The sequence below is a fragment of the Mustela lutreola genome, chromosome 4 (assembly GCF_030435805.1).
Source record: "Mustela lutreola isolate mMusLut2 chromosome 4, mMusLut2.pri, whole genome shotgun sequence".
Lineage (NCBI taxonomy): Eukaryota > Metazoa > Chordata > Mammalia > Carnivora > Mustelidae > Mustela > Mustela lutreola.
In genome coordinates, this window is record NC_081293.1 from 176,164,379 (window position 1) to 176,176,669 (window position 12,291).

Here is a 12,291-nt window from a genome sequence, read left to right on the forward strand (position 1 = left end):
AGAAGCCTATTCCAAATATTAAGAAAAAACTTTCCTGAGGACTTTCTGAAAAACATGTGATGGCTAGTGAATGACATTAAGTATAACCTCTTTTGAGTAATAAAGGCACTGGGAAACCCATAGATTTATTTGTATCTTAGTTTTAAGCGACTCAAATAAACTGGAGAGACTTTTATAAACTGACTATACTGCCAAAGAATGGCATAAAATTTACATATAACATTTTCTTCCTCTTCTACCATCGTTTCAGAGTTGTGTTTTCTAATCAAACTAAATATTTCCATTCTTTTTTAGTGTCTGCACACTGTATTACTTTCAAATTCCTCCATGTATTAGTCAAGCTACCCCCTATTTTGAAGTAAGTAGTGGCCTTACTGACATATAATGATGCATGTTTATCTTGAATTTCTTTTATTTCTCTTTCTTCTCACAATAAGAATGAAATACTGAGAAAATGGGATTTGAAATAATAAAACTATCCAAAATGACCCTCTCAGCAGAGGATTCTTTGGTCAGTTGGTTCAATGCTATTCACTCCATTCCCTTCCTATTTTTGTAGCAGCGTCACTAGATTGGATCTGCAATGACCCAAGGATGTAGCTGTTTCCCTCTGTCCCACTGCTGCTGGGTTTGCTTGAACATTAAGGAATCAGCAAAGTAGAATAAAATAAATCCCAAATCTTCTTTGTAGGAGAGTAGCAGTAAAGAGGATGAGTTTTTGTCACCAAAACATAGTAATAATATCGAAGCCTTTATGAGGGTTTCCTATCTGCCAGATTCTGAGTATTTTTTGTATATAATTTCATCTACCTTGGACCCTTCCATGGTCTTCTGAGGTTGGCACTATCACTACTCACAGCTTCCCAGAGAGGACTACCAACTTGCCTAGTGAGAGTGCGGCCAGAGGTTGAATCCCTGTGGTCTGGAGCAAGGGCTAAGGGTGACATCCCAGGATCTGATGCTTTGAAAGCTCCTTCCTGAGATGATTAGAATATGAAGCCAGGATTAAGAATCACAAAACAAACTGAGGGTTGCTGGGGGGAGGGGGTTTGGGAGAAGGGGGTGGGATTATGGACATTGGGGAGGGTATGTGCTTTGGTGAGTGCTGTGAAGTGTGTAAACCTGGTGATTCACAGACCTGTACCCCTGGGGATAAAAATATATGTTTATAAAAAATAAAAAATTAAAAAAAAAAAAAAAAGAATCACTGACTGGTCCAGAGGCAACATTGAGGTGCTTCAACTCAAATGCTTACAGGATCATTCAGGTAATATGTCTGAAGCAAGCAGATACAGGCCCCATCCTCTAACTTCTAGAATAATGATACTAAATCTTTTACCTGCCACGGAATCAACTGGGGAAGACTGTTACAAATGCAAATTATTAAATCTCAGCCCCATAAAATCTTTGTTTAGTCTCCATCAAAACTACCTACGTTTTATTTTATTTTTTTAAAGATTTTACTTATTCATTTGACAGACAGGGATCATGAGTATGCAGAGAGGCAGGCAGAGAGAGAGGAAGGGAAGCAGGCTTCCTGCCCAGGACCCTGAGATCATGACCTGAGCCAAAGGCAAAGGCTTTAACCCACTGAGCCACCCAGGTGCCCCCCTACATTTTATTTTTAAATGCAAACTTCTGGGTCCACAGTAACCACTGCTCCAAAATCACTTTACATGCTAATACATTTTAGTATTCTGATTTTGAGTCTGGGCTCTCAAATATCACATGATCATTTTATTTATTCTAGAAATATTTCCTGAGCATCTATTATAAAAAAGGAATGTGTAGGTACTGGGTAAACAGCAGGGAACAAACCCAACTCCTTCCCCAAAGGGTTTATATGCTGCTGGGGAAGGGGAACAGTATGAGCAAACAAATATATGTCACATGGGTAAATGCAATAGAGAAAAGTCAGTCAGGGGTAGGCTTTCTGATAAGGTAAAAGGATGTGAGAGAGTGAACCATGGATCCTCGAAGAGGTCAACAATGTACAGACTGAAGTAACAACAGAAAAGCACAAAGTCTGTGAAGGGAGAGTTTGCCTGGTACATTGAAAAAACAAGGAGACCAGTGTTTGGACAAGAGTGAGAGAGGAGAAAAGTGATAGTATAAGATGTTGGAGAGGTAGTAAGGAAATGGATCACAGGGGCGCCTGGGTGGCTCAGTGGGTTGGGCCTTCAGCTCAGGTCATGATCCCAGGGTCGGGAATCAAGCTCCACATCGGGCTCTCTGCTCAGTGGGGAGTCTGCTTCCTCCTCTCTCTCTCTGCCTGCCTCTCTGCCTGCTTGTGATCTCTCTCTCTCTCTCTCTGTTAAATAAATAAATAAATAAATAAATAAATCTTTAAGAAATGGGTCACATTGAGTGCTGAGGGCCATGGTAATCTCAACTCTGTGTGACATTAGAAAACACTGGAAAATGACATTATCTGCCTTATGTTTTAATGGACCAGCCTAGCTACTGTATAGAGGATATATTGTGTGGGGAAACTATAGGAGCAGGAAGACCAACTGGGGAGCTATGGCTGTAGTCCAGGTAAGAGAATTTGGTAGCATGGCCAGCATGCTGGTAGAGAAGTGGTAAGAAGTAGTCAAATTCTGGATATATTTTCATGAATGCACCATAATGATTTTTCAAATGGATTGGCTATGGGCCATGAATGAAGAGAGGGATCAAGGATGACTAGATCTAATGTTTGGGCATTTAGAACTTAGTAAATCTGGTATAGGTAAAATACTCTTCCAGAAAATTCCCAGTTTTATAAATAAAACAGTATGAAGCTTGTTTTACTTATAACTTCCATGGATCACTGAAGGCAAAATACAGGAGTACGTATCTTCCAAACAACTGTGATTCATTAGAACCCGTATTCTTCCTGACTTGAAACACTGAAAACAAGACAGTTATTTCATTACCAGTAACTACAATAGGTAAAGGTAAGAAGAGCTATTTTTCTCAGTGATATTTGTATCAGAAGGGAATTGATTTTTTAATACCAGAAAAACAAATTGTTCCTGTAGTAATGAATGGCTCTAATAATTCTTGAGTATGTGGAGATATTGGAAACATTTAACATCCATCATTAACAACAACAACAAAACAAAACAAAACAAAACAAAACAAAAACACAAGAAAGTGCTTCAAATAAGAGCCAAAATGTGGAGGGGCGCCTGGGTGGCTCAGTGGGTTAAAGCCTCTGTCTTTGGCTCAGGTCATGATCTCAGGGTCCTGAGATCGAGCCCCACGTAGGGCTGTCTGCTCAGCGGGAAGTCTGCTTCCTCCTCTCTCTGCCTGCCTCTCTGCCTACTTGTGATCTCTGTCAAATAAATAAATAAAATCTTAAAAAAAAAAAAGAGTCAAAATGTGGAGAGTCCATAGAAAATTCCCCTGCTCTATTTCTCCCATCTTAAGAGTTTACATTCTACCATTTTGGATCAAGTTTCTACATTTTTAAACTACTATTAGTTACATAAAATATTCTGTTATTTAGTGTACCTAATCTAAAAATCCACCTTGTTACTCTTAATGTTAAGATAAATAAAAGGTTTGTATCTACTAATGATATAAGAACTTTGTTAATAAGAGCAATATAACTTGTTGCATTTGCATGTGTAATAAGTTTTGTTCAAAGCCTATAGCTTCCCTTAGGTTTGGAATAATAAATTGTTTTAACAGTCACTCCCCTATTTGGCTCTTGCCTTCTTGCCCTATTTCAAGAGGTTGTGTCCTAGGTCTGTCATTTTATTGTAAACCATATGAATTTCTTTACGGATACAGACACTGTATGAATAACAAGCGAATGTAAATGGTTGAGCTGACTTTAAAATATATACCTATTTTGTACTCTGTATTCTTTTTCTTAAATCTCCATTCAAGCTTGGATCATTGTGCAGAAATATTTGTCAATGATTCTAAAATTTAATTTTGCTCCTGAATTTAATCTAATGGGAATAAACACACAGGATTTCCTATCTAATCAAATAAAATCACAACAATGCCTATCTACTGCAGGTGTTTTCATGTGACTCCCAAGTTAACATTTTTGATTTAAAATGTGTTGTCTTCCCTATTTACTGCTATGGAAACTTGAGACAGAAAGTCATTTAAAAGGTAGCTAATCTGGTATAAGATTTTAAATTCTAGGACTCTGCCCTCCAATGGAGGACAAAAATCTGCTGAGCAATAGATGTAAAAATAAACTGGAGTTTATCTGCGAGTTCCTATTTCAAAGAAGGGAAAAAAATCATTCTGAAAGTGGAGGGGGGGGGAAAAAAGTATATACCAGAGATTCAGGGTCGTATATAAAAAGGTATTTGTTTAAAACTGTAGCGATATTTGATGGACTGTATTAATAGATGATAAGAAGGTTTTCAATGAACACATGCTCCAAATCTTCAGACTACTGTCAACAGATGAAATAAAACAAACTTTTCATACAAGTCGAAGATGTCGTTCTTTGCTAGCTGTGGACTAGGCTGTCAGGTATATTCTAATATAGTACCCTGCAAAATGAACTCAAGCAGAGAATAAAAGCAAGCACGTGCACACACATGCGCACATGTGTGCATGCTATACCAATGTGCCTCTATGGCCTAGATTTCTTTCTTTTTTTTTTTTTTAAAGATTTTATTTATTTACTTGACAGAGAGAGATCACAAGTAGGCAGAGAGGCAGGCAGAGAGAGAGGAGGAAGCAGGCTCCCCGCTGAGCAGAGAGCCCGATGCGGGGCTCAATCCCAAGACCCCGAGATCATGACCTGAGCCGAAGGCAGTGGCCCAACCCACTGAGCCACCCAGGCGCCCCTATGGCCTAGATTTCAAGGGGGGAAAAAACAGACATTTATTAAGATGTTGCTACAGTCTAAAAATAGCAGTCATTTCTGAACTATCCATGTTTCAGCAGCTGGCCCATCTGAGGGAGCGCTCCTGTACACATTAATGCATTATCCTTATCCCTGTAATTGATACCTAACACTTCTCAACCCATCATTTGCAGTCCTGAATGGGAGGACATTTATCTCAATGTAAGATGACCATCACTTTGAAACCCTAAGTGATCTCAAATTTCTTAACAGTTTAAATCGCAGTACTGCAGAGAAAAATAATACATGGTGCTACTGATTCATTCCCTGGCTGCCAAACAAAGATGTGATCTCACATACCTGAGCAGACTGCAGACTTCCTGTTCAGTGAGTTCTGATACTATTTCCAAGTACCAGAGGGAAGAGAAGGAGGATCACTAGGCTCAGATTTTACTAGCCGACTAGGTCTTTTTCTTGGAGTGGGAAGGAGGCTTTGACGCCATCCAGAGATTCTGTAGGGCAAGCACAGGAAGAGATATCTTTATTTCCCCTCTAATAATGTTTTAGAACGCTGGGGTGACTCATCATGGCCCTCAGAGCCTTTTTTTGTAATGAAAAGCATTACAGGAGGCATTCTTTCTTACATTACCATAAATTCCTCTTGCCCCTCCCCCCATGAGTCCTTTGAAGCATGAAGAGTATTTCAAGACAACTGTGTCATGGCAGAATCCTGATCTGTACCAGAAGTTGGACAGGCCTTCAAGATTCTCATCACCTTAAGAACCTCCACTAGATACAGTGAAACCAGATCCCAGGGGGTTCAGATTTATTCAAAGGGAAAATAACACCAGATAAAACACAGACTAAAGTAATAATAGTATTATTATTATTATGAATTATTATGAATAACTATATTATTATTATGAATAACTATAAGGCAATAAAGTAAACAAAATAGGTAACACGAATACATTCTTATAAAATACAAAATTCTAAAACTGTTACAGTAAGAAAGAGAATACTTAAACAGACCAAAAACCATGACAAAAATAGAAAGTGAAATAGTCAGAGGGTTTCCTCTGGAGTACTAGTAAAGAGTAAGAATTAGTTCAGCTTCATATACTTGATATTGTTTCAATTCTTACAAATACATACTACTTTTATTTTAAAAAATTCTGGATAAAAACAAAACTTGGTCAAATATATGGTCAAAATTCAAAACACTGAAAATAATCAGAAGAAACTAGCTATTTCCCCAGATACCAAGGAAAGTTTCCAGAAAGTGTATTAGAGAATTGGCTGGATTAAGAGTGACAAGTTGTTACAAACTCATGCTTTGATTTGATTTGGGAAACAGAAGAGCACAGCCAGTTAAAAGATTCTGGCCCACCCCTGTGACCTGTAGGTCGCTACAGCACAGGATCCACACAAGCCCAAACCCTAACCCTAGCCCTACTGCTTAGGGACTGCTTTCTCAGGTAGAGAGGTGTATTTGGCTTCTTCTATTCCATTCACACCAACCTCTCTATTCATTCATAAGCCACTCCCAATGTGCAACATGATCAGGGGTTAAAAAAAAAGGGAGGTGGTGGTGGTGGGGGTATGATGTATTGCATCTCAGCTGGTGTAGTTCCCTCAAATAAAGCAGTGTAGTGGAGGGTAAAGACAGAAAGAGCGCATGAACAGTGCATTTTTCATTTTGTAGCAGACTGCCTCAGATTTTCTAAGCTACACCTTCTCTTCCTCATACAGAAGAGTTCAGGGGCTAACAAGACAATCCAGTAATGGATGCTGCAGAGACTGGAAATTGAGCAAAAGGCTGTACACAAACTATACTGTTAAATTTATGTGATTTTATATCTGACAGGAAGGCTACCAGTATTCACAGGGGCAGTAAAGGGGACATGGCTCAAGTGAGGGAGCAACGAATGCCCGTCTACTTGTTGCTCCAGAAACAGAATTCTCCTAGCTTTCTGGGCTCCTGATTAAGGTAAGATGCATACATCATCACTGGATAAAAACTAGGTATTGACAGAACTCTTCTTGTTCAAAGCTGAAAGTTAAAAAACAAAACAAATGAGGACAATGTGAGGGTTTATTAAAAAAAAAAAAGGAGAGAGAGAAATGACCTATCACTGTAAAGATTCATGTGAGCAGTTTTATCAATTGGAGACCACTCCGTGACCCGCTGTAACTTCGGATCCCTCCTCTTCTAGACTGAGTGTTTCCTGAAGAAAAAATGGCCCTCTCGTCTTTGTTTCCCCCATGTACCACTGATATTGAAACCTATGTCTTCATTTACAAGGTTCCTAAACTTTTCCCTGAAGATGTTTTGAACTAAGAGTTTATATCCCCAAAACAGCAGCATCAGCCTCTTTTTCTACCATCTCCGAGAACCTTGTAACTCAGTGATGGGAGATGGGTACTTAGGTCTGGGGATGGGCTAATGTATGCAGGAACTAGAATCTGGGGTTATTATGAGCAGAGGAAATCAGATATTTGCCTTTTTTGCAAATAAAATATTAAAAGCCTTTTGATAGTGTAAGAAAACATAACACAGACTCCTCTCATAAATCTGTTTCCAATGTTACTTCAAATACTTAAGAGAGGACTCGTGCAGAAAACCCCATGCTAGCTTTTGCCCTAGAATCCTAGAGTGGTTAGCAGTGCAGCCCCTGAACACAGATCACTTGAATGCGAGAATTGATTTACCATTTAGTAACTCTGCGAACTTGGTGAAGTCAGCTCATCAATCAAGCCTGTTTTATCAGGAAATGGGTTGCTGTGAAACTCAAATATATGTTAAATGCTTTGCACAGTACCTATTGTACAGACAGTTTTAAATATCTGCTATATTGGCATTCCTGCTCTGATTCCTTACCTTCAATTACACTTCAACTCAACACAGGGCAAATAAAGAAAACACGTGAAACATGTGCATTAATTTATTCTTCATTTATACTGGATTAGGCAGATTTGTATGTCTTAATCTTTACCAAATAATACACATAAATCTATACATATATATAAATATACAGAAGTATTTGTATAAACCTGAATAGTCATGATTTTAAACTTTACATTGTCAGATAAAAAGCAGACTACTGTACTGAGTTAATATCTCATGCCATGTTCAATCTGAAATACAGATATAAATTACATAATGCTATTAAAAAAGGGTAATGTAAGTAAGTCAGTGACATTGTAATAAATCTGACTGCTTTATTAGATCAAGGTGGAATGCAATAAGTTCTAATATCACGTAGAGAAACAAGCAATCAAAAGCACATAATTCAGGTCTTAAAAAAAATGGATTTATCCTAAATTGGTCAACAGCACCAAAAGACAGCAATTCTGCCACATACACTTAAACCACTCCTGTGAGTGCCTTCTAACTCACTCAGAAGGGCACTTCTAAACAAGACTACTTGTTTAAGTAGATCCCTTTGTACAAAACCAAACTGCTAGCCACTACATACCTCCCACTCAGTAAAAGCTGAATGAGTTAACATAAGGACATTTTCTAACTCCACACCTATGCTAAAATCACTAACACTACTGATATAAAAATCAGGGCAACAAAAGGTCAAACATGGATGATGGCGGGCAGACCAATCAGTGGCTGACAGATGGAAAATCCAACAGGGAAAGTGATTTCTTGTGTAGGGTATCAGAAGAGTTTCTCTGAAAGGGCTGCAAGGCGTAAATGAAGCTAGTCCTTCTTTATTCCCCTTTCCCCTTTATGCCCCTTGTAGCCACCATACTGGAAATTTGAGCAAAAGGATAACACAATACTATTTGTGAAAAGAATTTACATTGTGGTTAATATTTAAACCTTTTACGTGTTTTGTAACAATCTCACAGAAAATAATGTTTTCTAAAATTACAGTATTTTACACATGCTAAGCTGAATGACAATATTAGATTACATCATCTGCAACTGTGGTGTCAAAAATCTGATAGCAAATCTGCTGTTCCACTCCACTTGTGACATTATATGACTTGATGAAACATTCCAACCATGGATATGCATCTACAAATGAGAAAAAAAGGTTAATCATTAAAACTAACCAAATATCTCTGAAATATATACCTAACCATAATGCTTAGCTAGAAAAATTAACATTTAACTTAGCTTGAAAAATAAATACACTTACCAAATTTAATAGTATCTACTCTTCCAGATATACACTGGGTTCTTGTTACTGTTCTGTAACAATCCTAATTTGATTTTTTCCCAACAGAAAACAACAATTAAATGTGGAGTTTTCCAAATGTTTGATAGCAAAGGTAGCAGCCACCTCATTACCAACTTTTCTTCCTGCTGCTGACTACCCCAGGTTTTTTTTCTTTTTTTCTCTTCTTTTTTTTTCCTTGGTTGACTATAAAGAAACTGAACCTGAGGTTCACATCAGCTCAGGCTTTTATACACCTGTCTAGCTGAAACTCCCATCAGGTACCAGGCACTGTGTCCAGACAATGTTGGCAGCTGTAGATGCTGTTTCCAAGTTTTGGTCATGACTACAATAAATCTGTTTAAAACTTCTAGAAAAGTTTCTCAATGCTTCTTCAAGTTCAAGCTTGAAAGACACTTAATATAGTCAATATTGGCAAGAGTCAAGCAAGACAGGCCTCTTCTCTACTGCTGGTGGTACTACAAATACGTAAAATATTCTTGAAAAGCAATCTGGCAGCATGAATCAAAAGCCTACAAAACCTGTGGGGTTTTTTTGTTTTTGTTTTTTAAATGCTTTATGTATTAATTAGAGAGACAATGAGAGAGGGAACAAAGGCACGGAGAGCTGGAGAGGGAAAAGCAGGCTCCCAAATGAACAGGACCCTGATGTTGGGCTCAATCCCAGGACCCCGGGATCATGACCTGAGATGAAGGCAGGTATGTAACAACTGAGCCACCCAGGCACCCCACACCTGTGCTTTTTAATCAGAGTTTTATTTCCAGAAATCTATCCAAATGAATTAAAACCAAAATTAAAGTGATATCAAATAGAAGTATGTAAGTTAAACCTTGTTACAGCTGTTTTTTCAGAATCGTTATAAGATGTAAAGACTGACCAGGAGAAAATAAAGTCTGATTAGAAATAATTTTAAAAAGTTAAACTGACAGCATCTAAACCTGCAGCTGGCAAAATTTGTTACTTATGAAAAATTGTTAGAAGAGTCAAACCATCCTACTATGATTGCGGTCTTCAAATTTCAATGTAAACAGAAATAATGGCTACAAACGGAAGCCTGTGTCAGTAACTGTAATTGATATGATTTGACCTGAAGATCTGGTTGATGGACAAATGTTATCCAGAGAACTAAAGCTGATAAAAGAACAATTAGTAAAATAAAATGCATAAAATCTGAAACTGGTTAATACTGAACAGAAATTCATGAATCAATTAAACTGGCTAAATGAAGTCTGTTATAGAAAATGATTCTTGAGAAAATTTCATCTCTGTTGGTATAACTTCAAAAAAAAAATGTTTGCATAAACACAGTATCAAACGTGCTTGTGATCAAAACGGCCTCCCTCCTTTTTTATTATTTCAAAAAATTAAAAATTTTTTCATTTCAGGAACTATGATTTTTTTTTAAAAGATTTTATTTATTTGACAGACAGAGATCACAAGTAGGCAGAGAGGCAGGCAGAGAGAGAGGAGGAAGCAGGCTCCTGGCTGAGCAGAGACCCCGATGTGGCGCTCGATCCCAGGACCCTGAGATCATAACCTGAGCTGAAGGCAGAGGACAAACTATGATTCTTAACTCTTTTCTCCATGCCACTGTTTTCATCAAAAAGCAGATCAAACAATAATTTACTTACAATCAGACTTCAAAGTTTTCATCCTCTAAGTCTACAGATTAGACACGTTAAATACTGTTTCAAGAAAAAGAATGATGAGATTGTTAAAAATATTATTGCCTACCAATTTTTATTCCTGAAGGACAAAACATATCCATGATCATATCCATACTCTGCTGAAGGTCATCATTGATTAGGACTTCTGATGCTGGGATCTGGAAGAATTTGTCCTTAAAAAAAAAAAAAAAATTACAGAAAGAAAAAAGGAAATTAATGTTTCTTTTTTTTTTAAGATTTTTTTTTTTTTTTTTTTTTTTTTATTTGACAGAGAGCAAGAGCGTGCAACTACTAGGGGCGGGGGAGAGGGAAGGGGAGAAGCAGACTCCCCACTGAGCAGGGAACCCAAGTGGCTCGATCCCAGGACCCTGGGATCATGACTTGAATCAAAGGCAGATGTTCAACTGACTAAGCCACCCAGGCGCCTTGGAAGTTTATCTTTTTTTAAAGTCATAATTAACATGAAAGTATTTCAATATATTTTAATGAAAATGATCTAGACTATTTTACTCTATAAAGACTGTAGAAGTCACAGAATTCTAGTCTGATCTCTTAAAATCTAATTTACTACTTTAAAAACAGCATTAAGATATACATATAAAAAATCCAATTACTTTGAATTAATGATAATAATAATAATAGTATTTAGAAAAACGTGAGGTCTCTCATTCTCTTTGTATATAGGAAAAAATGTAGTCTTAAGTTTAAAAGAGTAGAATATATGTTGTATATTTATTTAACTTTTCTTTTCTCTAACATATTATACTATACTTTCTTAAAAGAAAGAAGGGATTTTGTTTGCTTTGTTCACTGCTATAACCCCATCATATACAACAGTACCTAGGCACAGAGCAGGTGCTCATTAAATATTTATTCAATAAATGGACAAATGAATTGTTAAGCAGGAGGAAAAAAATCTCTCAACTTTACCCCAGATTGTTTCAGAATGTGTGCAGTAAAAAAATTCGACCGCTAACAGAAATCTAGTCTCTGCCCTTGGCTTCTGGAAATAATCTCTAAGCCCTTAAAATATGCCTGTTAGGAATGTCCTTGTATGTCAGTCACACTAGAGATCTAGGGTGGGGAGGTTGGGGCATATGATATTAGCTTGATCTTCAGAGGGGCTGAAAACTAAGACCAGCCATAAGGGCTGTCAACCATGACTACATGACAGAGCACCAATAAAAACTCTAGACACTAAGGCTCAGTGAGGCTTCCCTGGCTCGTACTCCTTATAAATCATTATCAGGCCGGCAACACTGCCTGCTACTCCATGGGAAGAGGACAACCGGACTCTGCCCCATGTACCTCTTCCCTTGGATGCTTTTGATTTGTATCCTTTAGGTGTAATAAATCATAATAGCAATAATAACTTTTAGGAAGTTAATGGGAATCTTTCCAGTGGATTATCAAAACTTAAGGGTGTTCCTGAGAACCCCCAAACTTGGAAGTGTTGTTAGAAATGAGGGAGGTTTATGGATAGCTCCCTAGTTTCACATAATATAACCACTGACCTTCCAAAGCAATTTAGTTCCATCTAAAATGGAAATGTGGAGACTTCAAAAACCTAGTGAAATGCTGCTAGACAGAAGGTGTGGTCAATACCTGACTTTGACTCCTGGAA

General features: G+C 37.6%; 1 protein-coding gene across 7 annotated transcripts in view; it reads right to left on the reverse strand.

Annotated features, from left to right (window-relative positions):
- Positions 1-8,684: 8,684 nt before the first annotated feature.
- POT1 (protection of telomeres 1) overlaps positions 8,685-12,291 on the reverse strand; it is a 77,797-nt gene continuing 74,190 nt past the window's right edge. For all 7 annotated transcript variants that reach the window (XM_059171753.1, XM_059171751.1, XM_059171747.1 and 4 more), the window contains 2 exons: positions 10,735-10,840; positions 8,685-8,837 (listed from right to left, as the gene is read on the reverse strand). In XM_059171753.1, the coding sequence (XP_059027736.1) occupies positions 8,725-8,837; positions 10,735-10,840 (219 nt within the window). In that variant the 3' untranslated portion in view covers positions 8,685-8,724. The remainder of the gene's footprint in view (positions 8,838-10,734; positions 10,841-12,291) is intronic.